Genomic DNA, 22,988 nt, shown 5'->3' on the forward strand with positions numbered 1-22,988 from the left:
AGGTCAAGTTAGTGAGAAAATTCTGATAGTTATAACAGAGGGCATTTAAAAAATCAGCAACTTACAGAGCCCATTGCTTTGTTGCTCACGCAGAAACAGGTGCCATATAAAAATGTCACTCAGAGCAGTTACATATTTCAAAAAAATTTAGGGTAAGAATAATGGATGTTATTAATGAAGTTACGTAACAGTAGTTGCAAAATGCCACCAACAGTCTAATAAAAGGTGAAAGCCATGAGTCCAAAAGGTGGCTGTTATGGTTGGTAGTTCAGTGTTACAGCAATTTGAACCACTTGAGCTGTGTTCATCCCTACTTTTCCCTGGTCAACTTATATCACAGGGTCAATACTAATGCACACAGACATTTATTGGGCTTCAAATTCTGTAGAGCTTTATCTGAACACCTGTGTTCATTTCCTATTGCTTCTGGAACAAATTACCGCCAACTCTGTGGCTTAAAATAACAGAAATCAATTTTCTCACAGTTCTGGAGGCCAGCAGTCTAACATGACTCACACAGGGCCAAAATCAAGGTGTCCGCAGGGCTGGTTACTTCTGGAGATTTTGGGGGGAAATTCCTTTGCTTGTCTCTGATCTTCTGGCATTTTGGGTTCACCTTAATAATCCAGAATAACTTGTGCATTTCAAAACACTTGACTTAATCACATCTGCAAAGCCTCTTTTGCCCTATAAGGTAATATCCATAGGTTCTAGGTTTAGGATGTGGATTTCAGCCAACTAAAACACCCATTGTGATCTACCCAGAAATTAATACAAAATATCATTTTGACTAGGATTATTTAAATGTATTTCCTATAGAAGGAAGACATTATTTTAGATTTTGGTATTAATGCAGAAGTTCACAGTTGGCTTTTAATTGACCATTTTTTCTCACCAATTGTGTCACTCATGGTTTTCTGAAAATAATTCCTTAATTTTATGACATCTTTAAAACACCAATATATCCCACAAAGAGAAGTGTTTTAGAGACTTCTCTTTTCTTATATTTAGCCATCAGAATTGGGTTAGATGTTAGCCAGGGAAAAGATAGGAAGGTCCTACATAATCATAATTTGGTGGGAATGGGCATGCTAGGTTTCTCAGGAAATTGAGATAGTAATGATTTATAGTAAATCAGTTTTAATAATTTTTATTTTATCATGGCTTTCCCACTTTTTTAATGTTTACATTTTCTTCGTACTTGGAGATACTTTTTAAGCTTATAAAATAGTTGCAAAAATTAAAATAGTATTAAAAATCTTGCATACCCCGGACTCAGATTCACTTAATGTTAACATTTTACCCCATTTACTTTGTTTTTTATTCTTTGTCTCTATTTCTCTATATGTTTTTATATATATGTATGTATATATTTTTTCTTTGTCTTTAGGACAGAGACTTTTTTTTTTTTTTTTTTTTTGAGAGATAGCACATACATTTGCAAGCTGAGGAGGAGCAGAGTGAAAGGGAGAGAGAATCCCAAGCAGGCTTGATCCACACCCAGTGGTGACGCAGGGCTTGATCCCATGACCCTGAGATCATGACCTAACCTGAAATCAAGAGTCAAGTGCTCAACCGACTGAGCTACCTAGACACCCCAGGACATTGACATTTTTGAAGACTGTAGTTGCCTCTCCTTTTTTTTCATTATTAGAATTTTTGAAAATTGGGATACAATTTATATTCCACACTGAATTAATTCACCTTTTAAAACTGTGCAGTTCAGTGGTTTTTAGTACATTCATAAGATTGTACAACCTATTATTAATAGAACCTATGTTCTATTCCAGAAGATTTTCATCACCTCATAAAGAAACCGTTAGCTGTCAATCCCCAGCCCCTGTGACCAGTAATCTATCTACTTATGGGTTTGCTTGCTTGCCTGTTCTGGGCGTTTCCCCAAAATGGATGACTTTTTATATCCAGCTTCTTTCAACGAGTATGCTTCACTTGTGTTGTAGCATGAATCAGTACTGAATAATATTCCATGTGTAAATATACCACATTTTGTTTATCCATTTACCATTCCATGGACATTTGGGTTCCTTCCACTTTTTGGCTATTATGAAAAGTGAACATTCTTGTACAAGTTTTTGTGTGAACATATGTCTTCAGTTCTTTTGGTAGTTACCTAGCAGTGGAATTGCTGGGTCATATGATAACTGTTTAACTTTCTGAGGAACTGTCCACTCATTATTTTTAGTTTATTTACTGAGAAGTTTCCGTCCACTTTGAAAGTTCAAGCAATGACCCTGGGGTTGAGTTGGTAGGTGCCTCTTTCTTTTGGAAGGCAGATGTCCTTCCAAAGATTTAATGTTGAGAAGAACTTAAAAGCTGAGCATAGTGCTCCTTTTTTGACCTAAAAATGAAGTACGAAGATGATCTGACCTAGCAGAATAGTTCTTTTCATTTGTGTTTAGTGGATTTTGCCTTTAGTTTTCTGCTTGATCCTGTAAAGAGATTGTTGGCAACCTTAGTTGTTTTAAGAGGTTAGAATGCCTCCTAATTGGGATGTTATTTAACATAACATTAATGTTTAACATTAACATTGTTAATGTTTTAACAAGGAGAACTGGGAATCCTTTCAGTAAAGGTTTTTTTTTTTTCAACCTTTTATAAAAATTCATGGAGAAGATAACACTGTGTAGCATTCGTCATATCCCTGTAAATGGGAGAAAATATTTAATGGATTTTGTTAGCATAATTATTTTGAAGATGTGATCTAGATAAAGCCATGAGAAAATTTGGTTGGATATTAGTTTAATATTTATAGTAATTGTTTGTTCCTATCTGCTAGGAAAAAAAAAAATTGAGTTTCTATCTAGTTCAAACATCTTTAGTCATAGGCAAGAAGATCTTTAAATATTTTAAGATGAGGAAATACAAAGTTCAATTAAAGATAAGAGTCTGGATAAGGATTGAAGAATTTTGTGAGATGCCAGAAAAACTTAGTAACATATAACTAAAATCTAGGACTATAAGCTACAAGGACCGTGAGTTCAAGGCTGTCTTTAAGGTATAAGGTGAGGCCTCTACTATACACAATAAGTATTAGAATCATTGAGAAGAATCCAGGAACGTCCTGGCTGAAATCTCCGATAATAGTAAAACCTTGGTCAGCTAAAATGATATTACCAAAAATGTTTTGGGGTGTCACTGTTTTAAGAAGGCGTAGGCAACTTGTATTCCTGGGGATATTTAGAATTGACTATAAAAATATTTGAGAATCAGACTCATGGTATTAACAGTTTTATGCTGAAGAGGCAAAACATGGATTTTTTAATATACTTGTAACTTAACCCATTAGAGAAACACATCAGTCTTCTAATTCTGTCTTAAATTTGTAATTAAGTAATTGACTTATTCTTGTGATTTTAAATATAAATGTTCCCAAATTTTTATGCATTATATAAAAATTTATGAAAACTTAAAGACTTTCTGTATTTGTACATTTAATTCGCTAGATTTATAAAGATTGTCATAAGTACTTGGAAACTTTTGAGAGACATGAGAAATGTCTAAGTACAACAGAGTATCTCAGAGTATTTAAGTTTGTAAATGTGACTAAATATTATTCAAACACTTAAAAATAATTTTTGGTTGGGTGCTACACATTGTGATGTAATACCATTAAGTGCTCAATTGTTTTGGTTTTCTTTACAGAGTGTTTAATTTTATTCTTGTAGGCAGTTAATTGTGGATTAGCTTGAGCCTTACAAGGCATGGTTTCAAGCTTTATTGGAGTGAATCTTGAGTAGACTTTATGCTAGGGCTGGCCCTACTACTAAGATGTGACCCTTCTCAGGTCTTTACTAAATCTTCTCAGTATTCAAAGAGGCCTCTCTTCTCTACAAGATTAGCTCTTGAATGACTTCCAGCCCTTTGTAAACTCTGGGAATTTTTCAGTTTACGACTCCCCAATTATTCTTGGCCTGGCCTTGTGGAGTTCACCCTATGCATGCTTAACTTAGTATTCAGTTCACAAGTTCTTTCTCTGAGAGCTTCCTCTTCTCTAGTATTTTGTCCTATAAATTCCTGCTGCCCTATCATCACTCTGCTTGAGTTTTCCCTTCCTGAGCTGTGATCTGGAATGTGCCTTAAGTCAAAGAGCTGAGGCTGTTATAGGGCTTATCTCATTTCTTTCCCTTCTCTCAGGGATCACAGTTTTGCAATGCCTGTTGTCTAGTGTCTAGTGTCTGAAAACAGTTCATATTTACCCATATCTATCAATCTACCTCTTTCATTTCTGAAAGCGCTTAAAATTTTGTTCAGAGGTGATATATAGCATGTCCACAAAGCAAGACAAATAGCTAAGCTCAAAGTCAATGAGACAGAGAAGGATATTCACTTTATAGGAAAATATAACAAGAATGGAGAGACAGTGAATAGTTGTGATCAAGTAAAACAGTTTACCACAAAGGGGTTGTAACAAAGTCCTGGCAATCTGGTATCTCAGTGTGTTCCAAATAGCAAGATGTTAATGATAATGGTAATGATAATTATGACAATAGTAAGTGTTCAATAAATATTAGCTAGGTGCCTGGGCACTATTGTACTTACGTGTACTAATTCTCTTAAGACTCACAATAACCTCATGAAATAGATACTATTATTATTGCCATTTTATAGATAAGGAATTTGAAGTTTATAGAAATTAAATTTCTTGTCCAAGGTAAGTTGTCACACTTAGATGTGAAACTAGGTGGTCTGGCCAACCTGTGGTTAACATGGTGTACTATATTCTGTCTTAGAATATTAAGGGTTCTGAGAAGTGCAGCAGTGAAAAAATGTGTTTAACTTTATTAAACTTAGTTTTTCTATTTTATTTTGGAGCTTGGAATACTATTCAATATGGGGATATCTGTTATCAATTGATTGGCCAATACTCCTTGGAATGCTTGCACTATAAGATCTTTGTGGGTAAAAACAATATCCCATTTGACTCGAGAGTTAAGAGTACTAACTTTGGTGTCAGATTCCATTTCCCCCCAACTCTTGCTGTCTCTTAGCCATGTTCTTAAGGTCCAAAGCTTCAGTTTTCTTCATAAAATAGAAATGACAGTGTCTACCTCATATTTGTGAGGACTGTCACATGAGTTGATGTGTTGAGTTGAAAGTGTTTAGCACAGTACTTGGTAAATAATAGAAGCCAAATAAATGTTAGCTTTTTTACTCTTGTTCTTACTATTTATTATTATTATTATCATTATTATTGCAATTCTCATCTAGCACAGATAGCTAATTCCATAAATGTTTGTTGAATTAATGTATTAGTTTTTGGTTACATTATTTAATATTTTTACCTTATCTACTGTTTTAAATTTGTTTGAAGTTTATAGAAAATATAGCACGTGAATATGTTGGATAACGTCCTATCTTCTGGGAAACTTCTACTTTTAATATCTACATTTGCTCCATGGTTAGAAGAGAGATTGAAATGTTGTCTCTTTTTTAATTTTAGAGAGGTATTACTACATTTCTCCATTAGTTGGTGTCTTTTTCTTGGCTCTAACTCCTATCTGGATTATAATAGCTGCCAAACATCCAGCCACAAGGACAGTTCTCCACTCAGGCTGGGAGCCTGTCATAACAGCTATGGTTATAAGTAGGTTAGTATTAAAATGTGTGTGTGTGTGTGTGTGTGTGTGTGTGTGTGTGTGTGTATCTATCTGTGTGTTCTATATGCCTGCATCTGTGTATACATTAAAACATCATTTCTTGGTTCAGGCATTTTATATACTCACATCTTTATTATCACATGTAATAGAGCTATTAGTCACAGGAGTTCTTGGAATGAGTAGACATACCTCATTTCGCTACCAGTTTCAAACTTTTCTCCAATCAAATCCTTACCAGACTGACGAGTAAGGTTTAGTGGTGTGTGTGTGTGTGTGTGTGTGTGTGTGTGTGTGTGTGTGTGTGTTAGCCTGACATTATTTATTTTTAACAGTAAGTTGCTCACATAAGTATCAGACAGCCTTAGAAATGGACGTACCATTTGACTACTTCTCCTTCTAGGACTTTGGCAGAACATAGGGATATAATTAAGGATATTTGCAAATGATTAAGTTGTACGGGTCCTCATCACAGAGGAACTTTCAATAACAAAAGAAGAGAGAGACCACCTTAGAGGTCTCAGCAACCAGGTAGTGATCAAATAAATTATGGTATAGTCACGAAATGGAATATTCGCTGCTAAAAATAACACTGCAACGTTTCTGTTAACATGGAAAGATGTTCATTATGCCTTTGGTGAAAAGAGCCAGCTAGAAAAGGGTATGAATTTCCTGTTAAGCATGGTATATTGACACGCATTTACTGTCTTCCTTCCTGAAACTACTAAAATGACAGTAATAGAACAGAAAAGCTGTAAAACCACAAAAGCAGAAGGGGAGCAGAGAGGACAGCAGGTGAGAGATTCAACAAAATTAGTAAAATAGGAATCAGATGGATGACTTTTAGCTGAACTGCCAGAATGGAAAAGGCTAAAGCCTAACCTCCAGCAGGGTGAGGGGACACCCATAGGAAGCGAGCTGATCTAAGCCTCAGAAACCCAGAAACGTGGAGAAATTGGAGGCACTAAGTACTTCTCAAAGCTGAAATGGAGAAGATTGGTTGAAAATTTATGTGAGAGACAATTAGACCCTCAAAGCCCTTCTCCAGCTTGACCACCCAAGTGACTGCCCCCTCCCACCTTGGCAAAAGACAAGAATTAACTCTGGAGAGACTAAATCAGAGAAGCTGTGGATTCAGCAACACCTGCACAAGTGAGGGTGTGGATTAAGCACTGTATGGAAAGTAGGATTAAGTGAAAATCTAGATGCCCAGCAGTGAAAACCCTATCCCACTTCTTTTTCTTTGCTCATGGAATGCTGGTAGTCAAGCCTATACCCCCAGGCAAAAAAAATTAGAATAATTCCCTCCTGGGGTAACTCATCAGCACCAGAGAGCCAGAGAAACACCCGGTGGTTACTGACCCTTGTGGGTCCTTGAGTGAAAGAGCTGCCTGACCATTCTTCACGAGGCTCACCTGCTGACGAGTGTGCTCTGCAGTGCCCTTTACAGAGGAGCAGACAGTAAAAGGATCACCAGACATTTGATTGAGGCTTCTAACATGAAAGACAGAGACCAGAAAAATGGCACTCAAAGAAAGTGCAGGGATAGTTGAAAGACCTCAAAAACTCTCATCAGTGCCCTTAAAGCAATAGGAGAATCGATGGCATCCATAATGTAAGAACAGAATGTTCTAATAAGGAGGATTTGGAAAAGCAGGAAGAGCTCTTGGGAACGAAGAATATATGTAAAGAGCAGAAACAAATAAGCAAACAAAAACCTGAGTAGAAAAGTTAGAAGACAGAGCTGAAGAAGTGTTCTGGAAAATAGAACAGAAAACAAAGAGGCGGGCAACTGGAGGTAAATAATAAGAAGAGATTCTCAAGGAAATAGTGCAAGAAAATTCCCCAGGACTGAAGACCACGGGCCTCCAGATTGAAATGGCCCACTGAGGACCAAGCACAGTGAATACGAGGAGGGCCCCAAATCATAAATTTACTATAAATCCCAAAATCTCCTGGAGAGAAAAGACAAGTTACATATAAAGCATTGGGAATCTGAATGATGTCCAGTAGCAACACCGGAAGTGATTCCTTCCAGAAAATTCTGAAGGGAGATTATTTTGAACACAAAGTATGGTTGCAGTATCAGGCAAATGGAAGAGTGGCATCCAACAATTTTCAGTCATGTAGGATCTCAAAAACTTTGCTTCCTATGTACCCTTTCATATGAAAGCTGGTAGAAGATACAGTCTATCAAAATGAAGAAATAAATCAAGGAAGATGACATGGGCATGAGGAAACCCATTCCATGAGACCATGTGGTTCATTTTTCTCTGATGTAGATTGCTTTTTTCCTGGAAGATTCAGGCAATAGGGTCCTATGAAATGTTGGGACTTTTTTCAAAGACCCAGTGTGGGAGATTGAAGTTCAGTTTGACAGCTGTGTATCAGGCCTAGAGGCAACCGTCCAGGTTGGCAGGAGGACAGTGGGCTCAAGGAGGAATGTCTCTAAGAAAAAAAAAGCAGAATTGATTGGTTGCCAGGTGACTTTGACTTATCAGAGGCACTTCATTAACTTTGTTAGAAATTTGAGGCTGAATTAGTAGTAAGTACCTTAAAAATTAGGAAAAATATGGGACAGAGCAACAAGTAACAGTGGGGAAATCCAATGACACTTGGTGGTCCTGCTGTGAATAATGATTCCATTGTCACAATAAAGTAAACCCTAAATACTCCACCCAGAACTACAGAACCAAGTTGGCAGGATACCGGGAGGAAGGGGTTTATGAATGGTCTTAGTTGGAGAGAGAAGGGCAAGTGAGACTAAATCCTCATCCGTCATAGTGGAGGTCATTAGGTAAGTGTCTAAAATTAAAATCAAGAAATCACAGTATAAACATACTATCTGGAAATACGGAATTAAATGCCAGAGGAAACAGCTACAGAACTTGAAAAAAAATTTACTGGTGCAGAACAGATTCTGGGGGCAGGGGCCAGGGGCTATGTAATAGGCTTTGCGGCACTCTCACTTTTTAAATAATGGACATGTGTTTATTGGATAAAATCAAAATTTGATAAAAGTGAAGAGAGAACTACTTTTGCAATGTGGGTTTTCATTTTTAAAAATCTAAGTGTTTAAAAATGTCTGGGAGTCTAGCTACCAACATACTAACAGTATAACTCTGAATGATGTCATGATAGTTGATTTTTATTTTCTTCTTGTTTGTATTTTCTAATTTTTCTATATTTTGTTATCTGGGTTATAAAAACATTTTATTTTATTTTATTTTTTATTTTTTATTAAAAAAAATTTTTTTTTAACGTTTTATTTATTTTTGAGATAGGGAGAGACAGAGCATGAACAGGGGAGGGTCAGAGAGAAAGGGAGACACAGAATCTGAAACAGGCTCCGGGCTCCGAGCTGTCAGCACAGAGCCCGATGCGGGGCTCGAACCCACAGACCACGAGATCATGACCTGAGCCGAAGTCGGCCGCTTCACCGACTGAGCCACCCAGGCGCCCCCATAAAAACATTTTAAATGTGTTTTAGCAAATATTCATGTTACAGTCACAGCATGAACCTATGTGTTTTGGCACAGAGATTTATTCTTTAATACATAATTAGTTCTATGAAATATATATATATATTTTAAATTAGAGCTTAAAATATGAAAATACTGCTAAGGATGACTATTTTTGGACTTTACAGTGTAACTTTAATTTTAAAAAAATTTTTTTAGTTTATTTATTTATTTTGAGAGAGACAGAGATAGCACAAGTGGGGGAGGGGCAGAGAGAGAGGGAAAGAGAATCCCAAGCAGGCTCAGTGCTTCCAGCAAAGAGCCCAACGTGTTGATGTGGGGCTCAAACCCACGAAACCGTGAGATCGTGACCTGAGCTGAAAACAAGAGTCAGACGCTTAACCAACTGAGCCACCCAGGTGCCCCTATGGTGTAACTTTTAATGGGAAATTCTAGTAATTTAGGCATATTAAGCCACAATTCATCTATTTTACTAAAAAATTAATAAAGATTTAATAAATTCCTAATGTTAGCTGTCAAGTAGTGGTAAGAATATTTTGATCTGATATTTTGACAATCAATTCCATTCTCTGATAACATGTAGTTTATTTTTGTGTAATGTAGATTGAATTTTCCTAGAAATTTTAGGCAGTACGACCCCATGGAGTATTGGGACTGTTAATGTTTTATAGGGCTTAGACCAAGAAACTGAAGTTAACCAATTAGTAATGGTCTTGAAACTTAAAAAAAACCCTCAGAGCTCCATTGAGACATTGAAGTTGAAGGCCTGCTTCTATGTAGCTATATGTTATTTTTCCAGACCTCCATTCTGAAAATCAGCCCTTTCTATGCTACAGCTCATTATTTCAATTTACCAGTGATAAGATTATTTATATGTATATATATATATAGTTTTAACACCATAAAAATGATCCATTTAATGCTTTGTTAATTTCATAAATGAAGAAATATTCTTTTAAAAACTAGATTTTAGGGGCGCCTGACTGGCTCAGTTGGTAGAGCATGCAACTCTTTTTTTTTTAATCTATTTTTTTTTAATTTTATTTAATTTTATTTTTTTTAATGTTTATTTATTTTTGATAGAGAGAGACAGAGCACAAGCAGGGGAGGAACAGAGTGAGAGGGAGATATAGAATCGGAAACAGGCTCCAGGCTCTGAGCTATCAACACAGAGCCTGATGCAGGGCTCAAACCCACGAACTGCCAGATCATGACCTGACCCAAAGTCGGATGCCTAACCGACTGAGCCACCAGGTGCCCCTAGAGCATGCAACTCTTGATGGTGGGGTCAGAGTCATGAGTGAAAGCCCTGTGTTTGGTTTAGAGCTTACTTAAAAAAACAAAACAAAAAACCCTATTTTTTAAATTATAAGAGCAATAAATACACATGGTTTTAAAAAATTAACAAATACAGAAGGATATTAAATAATCATCAGTCTTTTGTCTGCCCCTCCACCCAGAGATGGACACTGTTAATAATTTCTTATATATCCTTCCAGACATTTTAAAGCACTTAAAGCATATTCTTTTCCTTTTTATTTATGTTTTTTTTTATTTTTTCATGTTTTTATTTATTTTTGAGAGAGAGACAGAGACAGTGTGTGAGCAGGAGAGGGTCACAGAGAGAACGGGGGAGACACAATCTGAAGAGGGCTCCAGGCTCTATCAGCACGGAGCCAGATGCAGGGCTCGAACTCACCAACAGTGAGGTTAGACCTGAGCCGAAGTCGGACGCTTACCCGACTGAGCCACCCAGGTGCCCCTATGTTCTTTTCCTTTTTACAAGGAACACATCTTGGAGATCAGAATGAGAACGGAAACAGAGGGCTACTGCTCATGCCATGTTTTATTTTCAACATTTCACTGTTGACATTGATTTTTACTTGGAATATTTTTCCTTTTTATTGTTTTTTAAATGTCTGAAATGTTTACTTTTAAAAGTAGAGGTGTTTGTATGTAAAGAGCAGCTTTAAATTAGTGTGTTTTCTTTTCTCTTCCCTAAACTGTGTGATTTTCTTCCAGCATTGGGGGCCTTATTCTGGACACAACTGTATCTGATCCAAACTTGGTGGGGATTGTTGTTTACACACCGGTTATTAATGGTAAGAATGAGATACACTGTTTCACGATGGCAACAAATCATTATATACTCTTAGGCACTAGTGGGAATCTTAGGGTTCAGATTTTAAGAGGTGTATCTTCCCTTCCCTTCCATTCTCTCTCCAAGCCCAGGGTGGTATCTGTGGTAGAAATGATGTTCCCTGTTCTCAGTATGCACAACACATTTTTGAAAAAAGCTGTTTTTTTACTCTTACCACTTGATCTTAGCTTGAGAATCAGGCATACCTGATTTTTGAGGTTAATGTAGCAACATATGACATTTCAGTTCTGGATTATCACTGGCTTTGGGTTATGTGCTCTGTCCTGTTTTGTTGCTGCTTCTGTCAATTTTTATGGATAAATTAGAGTTAGCTAGGTGTAAGCATTGCTTAAGTCAATGCAGTCCATTAACATCTATCACTCCTCTGCGGATCCCTTTAAAATCTGCCTTATGTTTTTTTTTTTTTTTTTTTTCTTACCTATAAAGTGGGAACTGTAATACTTAGGTTCACAGGGTTTCTTGTATGTATTCCATTTAATAAAATAATTTTAATCCAGTTATACTGACTTTTGGGCTGGCTCATTAAATTGGATTTTAGTATAACCTACACCAATATAACTTAAAAAGTAATTTTACCTGAGAGAAAACCTGTCATAGGATATGCTACACATTTAATATAAACTGCTTTTTATATTTATGTGTAAGAAAATATGTTCTATGAAGGCAAGTTCTCCAAAATCTAACTTCATATCTAAAATTTCAACTGAACATTTACATTTCTGTGTAGTTATAAAATGTCTGTAAAGAAATTTCCCCTTGGGGTGCCTGGGTGGCTCAGTCGGTTGAGCGTCTGACTTCGGCTCAGGTCATGATCTCACAGCTTGTGAGTTCGAGCCCCAAGTCGGGCTCTGTGCTGACAGCTCAGAGCCTGGAGCCTGTTTCAGATTCTGTGTCTCCCGCTCTCTGTCCCTTCCCCACTCATGCTCTGTCTCTCTCTGTCTCTCAAAAATGAATAAACATTAAAAAACAAAAAAGAAAGAAATTTCCCCTCTAGATCCCCTTCCCAATTTTCCTAGTGCCACACTCCTCCCCATCATCCACCCTTAAAATCATGGCACCATCAACCTGGCCCTTCATCCTCTTTGAATAGACATGACCAAACCTTGTCTATTCGCCCATTAACGTAATTCACTTCTTCACTTATTTATACGACAACAGTCTCAGCATTGTAGTCTGCTAGTATCTCACTTCAGCCATCATTGAAGTAACAAAGTAGCTTTCCTGACCCACTCCCTATTCAGTGCCAATTAAATGTCACTAACAGACTAGTCATCCTTAAACATTGTTTTTATTACATCAGACTTAAGATGATGAACGTATCAGTGGTTTCCTCCTACCTGTCAAATCAAGTTTGAATTCTTCTGCTTTGCTTTTCAAGGCCCTCTATATGCTCTTGGCTGCGTACAACTTTTTCCTTTATCTTTCTAACTGGATTCCTATTTGGGGGCCCCACAAAGATCTAATTTCCACTGCTTGGAATGATTACTGCTTTTCTTCCACCTGTTCCAATCCTATTCAGTGAATATTAGTTGATGAGGTCACTAGCATAAGTTTTACCCACTAATGCCATTAGAGCTGTATTGTCCAACATTTCAGTGAAAAATGTAAATTACAACAATACCGTCATGAGTAAGGTGTTAATCAGTACTTCTGTTATTTCACTTTAATCAGTATTTCTGTTATTTCACTTTACAAAAGAAATAATTTTAGAGCTTCATTGAAGTGCTCTTCTTGGAAGCCATCATATTACATGGCAACACAATCTTTTTTTTTTTTTTTTTTGTATCCCAGTAAGTAAATCTCTTAGCTGCGTATCACAAGGAGCTCACTTTATGTTAAATTCCACTCTTTAAAGACATTGATAGAGAAGATTAATTCCATGGTCCTCAAAAAAGTGGAACTTTTGAGAATTGAATTTCATTTTAAATGTGTTAGAGGATGTGCTGTTTGAAGGACCCCTATGTATCATGACCATCATCATTTACTAACTACTGAGTACCTACTGTGTACCGGGTAACTTGCAGGTCTTTTATGCACGTTCCTATCATTTAATCCTCCCAATAAGAAAGTAATTTGTCCAGCATCTTATATCTAGTAAGTGGTAACTCAGCATTTAGACCCAGATCTCCTTGATTCCAAAGCCTGTGATTTTTCCCCCTCAAAATAATTGCTAATTTATCTGTTTTATTAGATACAAGAATACACACTTTGTTTAAAGTAAGGCATATCAGTGTTGATATTTTGCTTAGGACATCTTTTAACACATCTCCCAGCATTTAGTAGCATTTTGTAAAATATATTTCAGGGGCGCCTGAGTGGCTCGGTCGGTTAAGCGTCCGACTTCAGCTCAGGTCATGATCTCACAGTTCGTGGGTTCGAGCTCTGCATTGGGCTCCATGCTGACCATGTTGAGCCTGCTTCGGATTCTCTCTCTCTCCCTCTGCACCTCCCTGACTCGTGCTTTCTCTCTCTCTCAAAATAAATGAATAAACTTTAGAGTATGTGTGTATGTGTGTGTGCATATATATCACAAGAATACTAGTTCTATGAGATATTAATAAGTATAACTTGAAAAGTGAGTTTTTGTTGTCCATTCAGTTTGGGAAGCATTAGGTCAAATAGATTTCTTCACTACAGGATTTCTTAAAGATCTTTATCATGCTAATGTGTACTGTGAATCTTTCCCTCTGGGACTTGTGCTAGCAAGGGGTTAGAATTTCTAGAATTAACCTTCCTTCAGACCCCAGACCATATTTTGCAAACTACTGCTCTAGGTATTATAATGTATATCTTTATCACAGAGCACTGTCAAATAATAATTTAGTCCATTTACATAAAGGATAAGAACTTTGCATCAGTATACTTGGATTTTCACTCTTCTTTCTTACGTGTTCTTTTTGTCATACATTCTACTTTGTTATAAACCTTGTATATACATTGTTATTATTTTTGCTTTAAATGGTCAGATGTTTTTTTGAAGAGATTAAAAATGAGAAAATATCTTTTCTATTTTCTGATATATTTTACATTTCTAGCATCCTTCTTTCCTTTGTGTAGTTCCAGATTTCCATCTGGATTTATGTTCCTTTTGCCAAGAGAAATCCCTTTAATGTTTCCTGTAGAGCATGTCTGTAAAGTATTTGAGAGAATAATCTAGGTTACAAGATTACTTTCTGGAGTATTTTTTTCAGTCTCTTCTACCAATTTCTTTATGAACCTGAGCAGAAAAGTACCAAGCCTTGTCTATTTGAAAAAAAAAAAAAAAAAAAAAAAAAAAAAAAAAAAAAGCTTATTTTTCCTTTCATTAAGGAGGTAAGCATTAAATATCTTGCTGCCTAGCTTTATACCTTGGCCGTGATAGTAATTTAAAACAATTATTCAGTCTGGTCTGCTTTCAGTCGGTGAGTCAGATTTGAAAAAGTAATGCAAGAGTCTTTCCTAATAATGACTTTACGCCTTTGGAATATCTACTTCAACATTAAATAAATCAACATTTCAGAAGAAATTCTTTTTGCTTGTTTTATTGCCCAGCACATAACACAAAGAAGGCCTGCCTTTAGTTGAATTTATGCAAGTTGCTTAAAATAGAAAGATAACTGCTTTGTTTTTCCTTATGTTTCAGGTATTGGTGGTAATTTGGTGGCCATTCAGGCTAGCAGGATTTCTACCTACCTCCATTTACATAGCATTCCTGGAGAATTGCCTGAGGAACCCAAAGGTTGTTACTACCCATTTCGAACTTTTTTTGGTCCAGGTATGTGCTTTGGAGTTTTGCATCTTATATCAGGAATAATTCTGCTCTGAGCACATAGGCAGGCAACAGTTGCTGAATACCTATTTTGTCAGAGTTTTGCATGACTTTTTTTTTTTTTTTTCTGAGACCTGAATAGATTGTAAGTAGAATAGATTGTGTTCATTAAATCTCAGTAAACAGGGGCGCCTGGGTGGCTCAGTCGGTTAAGCGACCGACTTCAGCTCAGGTCATGATCTCACAGTCCATGAGTTCGAGCCCCGCGTCGGGCTCTGTGCTGACAGCTCAGAGCCTGGAACCTGCTTCAGATTCTGTGTCTCCCTCTCTCTCTGACCCTCCCTCGTTCATGCTCTCTCTCTGTCTCAAAAATAAACATTAAAAAAAAAAAATTAAATCTCAGTGAACAAAAAGTTATTTGTATCAAGTCTGCAGCTGCTGAGGAACTTTGTATACTTTTTGTCTTTCATTCTTTTCTCTGGGATACCTTGTTCATGAGTAAAGAAAGAGGAACCTTATCTAGATCTAGGTGATCTAGAGAGACGGATGTACTGTCTTTACTGTATTAATCCTTTTGGCCTTTCTAAATGTAAGCATTTGATCCCAAAGAGAAGGAGAGGGATAACTTCTGTCACAAGGAACAGTGCCCTGTTTATGTCACCCGGGCAGTGAGTACCAAAAAACTAAGACCACTATATTAAATCTCACAATTCCTGTCACTTCTTTTTTGATCAAAATAAAGGTTATTCTTGACTTTTGAACGGGGATGAGAAATGCTCAGTAAAATATCAGTGAAAGAACTCTAAAGGAAAAGTAAAATTAAAACATTCCTGGGGCCCCTGAGTGGCTGTCGTCAGTGAAGCACCTGACTCTTGCTTTCGGCCCAGATCATGATCTCACAGTTGTGGGTTTGAGCCCTGCTTCGCGCTCTGTGGTTTAAGTGCAGAGCCTGCTTGGGAGTCTCTCTCTCTCTCTCTCTCTCTCTCTCTCTCTCTCTCTCTCTCTCTGTCTCTCTCTCTCTCTCTCTCTCTCTCTCCGTCTCTCCCTCTGTCCCTCTCTCCCTCTTTCTGCACCTCCCCTGCTTGCTGGCTCACTCTCTCTCAAAATGAATAAACGTTTAAAAAAAAACCAAAGGGGCGCCTGGGTGGCTCAGTCGGTTAAGCGGCCGACTTCGGCTCAGGTCATGATCTCGCAGTCCGTGAGTTCAAGCCCCGCGTCGGGCTCTGTGCTGACAGCTCAGAGCCTGGAGCCTGTTTCAGATTCTGTGTCTCCCTCTCTCTGACCCTCCCCCGTTCATGCTCTGTCTCTCTCTGTCTCAAAAATAAATAAACGTTAAAAAACAAAAAACAAAAAACAAAAAAAAAAAAACAAAAAAACCAGAACATTCCTATGCTTTAGGAACTTTATGTGTTTTCTTTTGTCTTCCCTCTATTAGTATGATAGACATTAAAGTCTGGCCAGTGTTCTTCATAGCAAGCTTTTATCAATTTCCTGTCATTTAATTAGCCTATAACATACAGTAAGAATTTCAAAGAATTAAGTGAATTGTGAAAAGTTGAAATGTTTTGCTAGCAACAGAATTTTTTATTTTATATATATATATTTTTTATTATTTTTTTATTTAAAATTTACATCCAAATTAGTTAGCATATAGTGAAACAATGATTTCAGGAGTAGATTTATTTGTTATATTTTGAGAAAGAGCATGCTTGCATGTGCATGGGTGCTTATAGGCAGGGAAGGGGCAGTGGGACAGGGAGAAAGAGAATCTCAAAGAGGCTGCATGCCCAGTGGGGGAGGGAGTGTTGGGAGGGTAAGGAGATGCTGACGTGGGGCTTGATCTCATGACCCACTATGAGATCATGACCTGAGCCAAAATCGAGAGCTGGGCACTTAACTGGCTGAGCCAACCAGGTGCCCCAGCAACAGAATTTTATGCAGTGCTAGTCAGTATAGTAAGTAGAAAGTAGTCCTTAAATGTTAATAACTGACCTGTTATTAACCAAAATATGACTTTGTTTTAACTCTTATATTTTCTATTACAGGAGTGAATAATAAGTCTGCTCAAGTTTTACTGCTTTTAGTGATTCCCGGACATTTAATTTTCCTCTACACTATTCATTTGATGAAAAGTGGTCACACGTCCTTAACTGTCATCTTCATAGTAGTGTACTTATTTGCTGCTGTGCTACAGGTAAGAGTTGAAACCTCTTATAATCTCTTTTATGTTCAGAATGCTGTAAAAGCATAGCTATGCAAATCTAAAAGCACATGAAATATGTTAACATTCCAAAAAGCAACTGACAGCCTTCATATGGATTTCATCTTCCTAAAACCGGTAAGCTCATGATCACTTTTAATATGACTTGATAAATAGAACCTTCGGATTTCCTGTTTCCTGAATTCCATGGCTTTCCCTTTTTTTTAGATTCTCTAATGTTGTATGAACACGTCTTCTGATAGATGTCTGAGAGTGCCTAAGAACCTTTGCAATTTGTAAAATGCTTTTACATGAATAGGTTGAGTGACTATAAAATTATTTCTTTTAGAATTTGGAAGGCTTTGCTTCAGTGCCTTTTAACTTCTGTTACCATGAGAAGAACAACAGGTGCTTTTCTCACTGCTGATCTCATTATACATAACTTCTTTTCATCTCCCTAGAAGCTTGCAAGATCTTCTCTTTTTTCCTAATGCTTTTCAATTTCACGTTGATGTGCCCTGGTTTGGAAGTCCTTTGTCCGTTTTGTTGGATGTTATTTGACCCTTTCAGTCTAATACTTCATGTTCTTCAGTTCTAGGAAAAATTTATGAATTATTTACTTGATTTTTTTTTTTCATCATTTTCTCCATTCTCTTTTCCTGGCGTCTTATGATTTGATTCCTACAACGCTTGCATTAAATTTCTGATCTTTTCTTATTCTCTATTTCTTTATCTTTTTCTCTCTTCTTTCTGGAATATCTCTGTGCCTTTCTGCATCTTTTCTCTGTTGTGTCACTGAGGTATCTGGAGAGGGTAGAGTTGAACATATGTATTCAACTTGCCATCTTTCTGTGGGAGGTTATTTTAAAATTTAAGAAAATTGACTTCATTTTCAAGATCTGTGATCGATATAATACATGCACAAAATTTAAAAATTAAATAGTACTAAAGTGTTCTACCTTTCCAATCACATTCCTCAGAGATAATCACTGAAATATTTTAGCTGTTTCTTCTGATAGATATCTGCAAGTTTTAAAGTAACATGCCTGAACTTTAGACTTTTGCTAATAAAAACTGTGGATTTCAGGGGCTGTGTTAACACTCCGTCTTTTCCGTATAGTTATATCACAGTTCTTTTTGTTAAATTTGCCGTCCGTGTTTGTCTGATTAGGCCTATGGAAATATGTACTATAGAGCCAGATAGTGTAGTATGATTATATTTGCTTTTTGTGTACTTTATTTTTCTTGAGGTTAATAATTACCTTTTTTCCTTTGCATCATTTTCCATAAACCCAATCTTTCCAATGTTTCTACTTTATTTTGGCTTCTTAGGCTCAGCTCTTTGCCAAACTCTGTAGGGTTAGTGCCTTCTACAGTGAGAAATCCTAACCTCATAAGAAGTGCATTCAAATAATTCTTTGAAGAGATAACATTTACATTGGGCCTTCATGACCAGTATTGTTCTAAGTGTATTACATGTACTGATTCACTTAATTCTCAAAAAACCTCTATGAGATTTGTTCTTTTCATATAAATCAGTGACTTTCAAAGTGAAGTACATCTAAAACAATCTGCTGTGTCCAGGATGAAAAAATTAAAACTTCTATTTATATATCTTTCCGTATTTGCTTATAATGTCTATTTTCATGTGTTTTTATAATTGTTTTATTACAAACATAATATATCAGCACAGTATTAAATAAGTATGCTGGGGTATTTTATACTAGGGCTAAATAATCTAAAACTTTTGGAGATTACTGAGTTAAAGTGTAGAGATGAGAAAGCACAGAGCTCATGTCAGAAAGAGAAAGTAATTCTTGGGGCGCCTGGGTGGCTCAGTTGGTTAAGTGTCCAACTCTTGGTTCCAGCTTAGGTCATGATCTTGTTGTTCATGAGTTCGAGTCCCACATCGGGCTCTGTGCTGGCAGCCCACAGCCTGCTTGGAATTCTGTCTCCTTCTCTCTCTGTACCTCCCCTGCTCACTCTCTATCTCTGTCTCTCAAAAATAAATAAACACTAAAAAAAGAGAGACAAAGTAATTTATGCCCAGGATATAACTAGGAAGAGAGTAGATGAGATAAGGTTAAGAAAGTAGATTAAGGCTCATGTAGAAAGGCCTTAAATGCGAGGCATGGGAGGCTGGAATCTATTTTTAAAATCACAAACACCCTTATGACTTAATTGATATTTTAAACTTTTCTATAATGCTGTGTAGTGCCTGAGAGTTTATCAAAAGTCACCTCTTGAATCATTCATTCATTTATTCACCCAATAAACCTTTATTCTACTAGATACAGAGATGGGTTTTAAATCCCAGGATGAATAAATTCACACCCTATCCTCCAGGACTAGAAGTCTGGAGGGAAGACTGCTACATGAACAAATAATTATATTGTAATATGATATACAAATGCTGGGGATAGCTACCTATAAAGTGCTTTCAGAGTTTAGAAGAAAAAGCTCTACCTGGGGAGTAATATTTTTCTACTGCTCAGTAGGGACAAAAGTTATTTCAAATGCTTTTTTACCACGGGCTACCTTTATCACTGTAAATGATACGGTCATTTATCTCTGTGTAAGTATTGTGAAAAAGATGCATTCTTCAATCCGGTGGGAAATATTCAGAGATTGTTCTTTGGTCTATTGATAAACATGGCATTTTTAGAGCATGTTTCTATTTGCAACTCTACCTCTTAGCCTCATGGATTGATTTTACATTTATGTTTATGGCTCTGTGCCAACATACTATCACGCATCATTTCACCTGGGTCAGTGAAGGATAGAAATAATTTTTCTGAACTTAAAAAAATACTAGATTTCAGTCTGTACTCAGAGAAATCCTACATGTCTTTTTTTAAGCTCTACTTAAATTCTTACAGGTGAAGGTTGAAAAACTGGAGGAAAGATTGATATTTATTTCTCTGAATCTTGGTTACCTCTTCTATAACATGGGAGGAATAGGAGTATCTACAACAAAACTCAATTTGAAGATTAAATGAGTGAATTATATGAAGCTTGTAACATAGCAGATGCTGTTTGAGTGTTAGCTGGTGCTCTTGTTATTAAAAATAGAATTATAAGTGGTGAGGCATTGACCTCTGATGACAATCGGAAAACGTTTTTTATAATCTTACAGCGTTGATTGGCTTTTCTTATATATCTTTTACAGCTTTCATTTTTATGGGTTTCTCCCCAAGAATCAGATATCTGCCAGAGTAGATTTTTTTAAGTTGATTTATTTTGAGAGACAGAGGGAGACAGAACAAGTGGAGGAGGGGCAGAGAAAGAGAGAGTGTGAGCAGGAGAGGGGCAAAGAGGGAGACAGAGGATCTGAGGCAGGCTCTGAGCTGATAGCAGAGAGCCCAGTGCACGGCTTGAACTCACGAACCGTGAGATCATGTCCTCAGCTGAAGTCAGACACTTAACTGACTGAACCACCCAGGCGCCCCCAAGAGTAGATCTTTGTATGCATCTGACATTGTGTGTTATTCCAGTGGAATAGCTTAGAGCCAGATTGTAAATGCTCAAATCAAATCTTCATGTTCTGATGCCGACATATGTGACACACATGTAAATACATATATGCACACACCTCTTTGGAAACTGAGGTTCAGATACAAGCCCTTCCCCTGCTTCCTTCAATCAATTCAGAGATGGACAGAAGGAAGAAATACTTTATTTTTTTTTATTTAAAAAATTTTTTAAATGTTTATTTCTGAGAGAGAGAGAAAGAGACTAGCAGAGGAGGGGCAGAGAGAGAGGGAGACGCAGAATTTGAAGCTGGTTCCAGGCTCTGAGCTGTCAGCACAGAGCCCAACGCAGGGCTTGAACTCGTGAACTGCGAGATCATGACCTGAGCCAAAGTCAGACGTCCAACTGACTGAACTGCCCAGTCACCCCCAGAAATACTTTTTTTTTTTTTTAACGTTTATTTATTTTTGAGACAGAGAGAGACAGAACATGAACGGTAGTGGGGCAGAGAGAGAGGGAGACACAGAATCGGAAGCAGGCTCCAGGCTCCGTGCCATCAGCCCAGAGCCCGATGGCGGGGCTCGAATTCACAAGCTATGAGATCGTGACCTGAGTCAAAGTCGGACGCTTAACCGACTGAGCCACCCAGGCACCCCCGTAAATACTTTTTAAAGACAAAGCCTCCTTGACTACTTAAGGCTTACCTTTTACTCTTCTTTACTTGATTGGCTTCCCTTTTTTGATCTGGGTTAAATTTATATTCAGAACCTTGGTTTAGGTCCCAGCTCTCACCCAAATATTTTAGTCCACTTTTCCCATCCCTAGACTATATATTTTGATTGAATATGCTATAGTAAGATTTTCTGATGCATGTTTAATTTCTCCCCATCTGTATCCCTACCTCCTTGAGGCTAGAGACCGGCCTTTCCCTATGGTATTCCCCGTGAGACATTATATAGTGGTTGTTTTTGAATTCCTGGTGTTTTGGTTTTTTTCCTAATATTCTTTGATGAACTTTCCCCTCTATCCCTCCCCACCCAATTCCCCAACCAATTAAATGAAGGAAATCTGTTTGAAGGAAACCTCGTGCTGGTCTTATTATAATGACATAGTAACAATCATTTGCAGTATATTTGCATTTACTCAGATATCATCTCTTCCTGGAAGCCTTGCTTGAATCCCTAATCTGGCCTGAGTGCCCTTATTCTGTTCCCATAGTACCCCGTGAATATCATTATTCTAGTTCTGACACATTATATTGACATTATCTGTTTATGCGTGTTTCACCCCTTATAGAGAAGGGATCTTTGGCTTATTCATTTTTATGCCTTTTACCTAGCCCCATCCCTGGTGTTCAGTTAATGTTTGTTAAACAAAATGACTATATCTTGCCAACTCTGCCTCCTCCTTCACTGGAGGGAGGAGAAAAGTTTACAACTGTATTTAAGTCCTGGAAATGCCAGAAAAACTGAAACATCTCAATTTTCTTCTCCTTGCCATCAATAAACACCAGCTTTCTCTCTTTGAATGACATGAGGATTGAAAATAAGAGGCAGTGAAAAATAAAACACAAAACCCCCCAAATTTCCATCAGTGTTCAGCCAGAATTATAAAGTTTTACCGAAGTGTTTAGAGATGCAATGACTTGGTATTGAGAGAAAACAAAAGGTAGGGGGAGATAGATACAGCAGAATTGGTCATGAGTTGATCGTTGATAAAGCCAAGTGATGGTCCATGGGAGTGGTGTGGGTTAATTTATACTGTTCTCTTCTATGTATTTGAACTTTTACATAATAAAGAGTTCTAAAAAGTTAAGGTTTAGTTTCAGATGTTAACACAAGAGTTTTTTCAGAGCATATTAGCTTTCTAATTTTGGTCCTGCAGCTGACTATTTCTCATATCAAGTGAAAAGTGAAACGTCAATTTGAATTTGAAATCGTTTGGGACTTGGAATGATTAAGTGTCTTTTATTTTGCCTCTGGCACACTCTAACTACATTTTTTGAAATTATTCTTTACTTTTTTTTTTAAGTTTATTTATTTATTTTGAGAGAGAGAGAGCACATGAGCAGGGGAGGGGCAGAGAGAGAAGGGGACAGAGAGAGAAGCCCCAGCAGGCTCTACACTGTCAGCATGGAGCCTGATGCGGGGCTTGAACTCACAAACCACGAGATCATGACCTGAACCGAAAGCAAGAGTCAGATGCTTAACTGACTGAGCCACCCAGGCGCCCCAAAACTATTCTTTAAATTTAAAAATCTACTTACACAAATTACGTTATTTAGGTATTTATTATGTGTCTTGCAATTAAA

General features: G+C 37.1%; 1 protein-coding gene across 4 annotated transcripts in view; it reads left to right on the forward strand.

The window, feature by feature from the left end:
- Positions 1 to 22,988, forward strand: part of SLC41A2 (solute carrier family 41 member 2) — a 125,332-nt gene that overhangs the window by 68,857 nt on the left and 33,487 nt on the right. For all 4 annotated transcript variants that reach the window (XM_019446650.2, XM_019446648.2, XM_053894639.1 and 1 more), the window contains 4 exons: positions 5,462 to 5,609; positions 11,120 to 11,199; positions 14,881 to 15,012; positions 17,052 to 17,200. In XM_019446650.2, coding sequence (XP_019302195.1) covers positions 5,462 to 5,609; positions 11,120 to 11,199; positions 14,881 to 15,012; positions 17,052 to 17,200 — 509 coding nt within the window. The remainder of the gene's footprint in view (positions 1 to 5,461; positions 5,610 to 11,119; positions 11,200 to 14,880; positions 15,013 to 17,051; positions 17,201 to 22,988) is intronic.

The sequence above is a fragment of the Panthera pardus genome, unplaced genomic scaffold (genome assembly GCF_024362965.1).
Source record: "Panthera pardus isolate Hobbes unplaced genomic scaffold, ASM2436296v1 HiC_scaffold_6, whole genome shotgun sequence".
Lineage (NCBI taxonomy): Eukaryota > Metazoa > Chordata > Mammalia > Carnivora > Felidae > Panthera > Panthera pardus.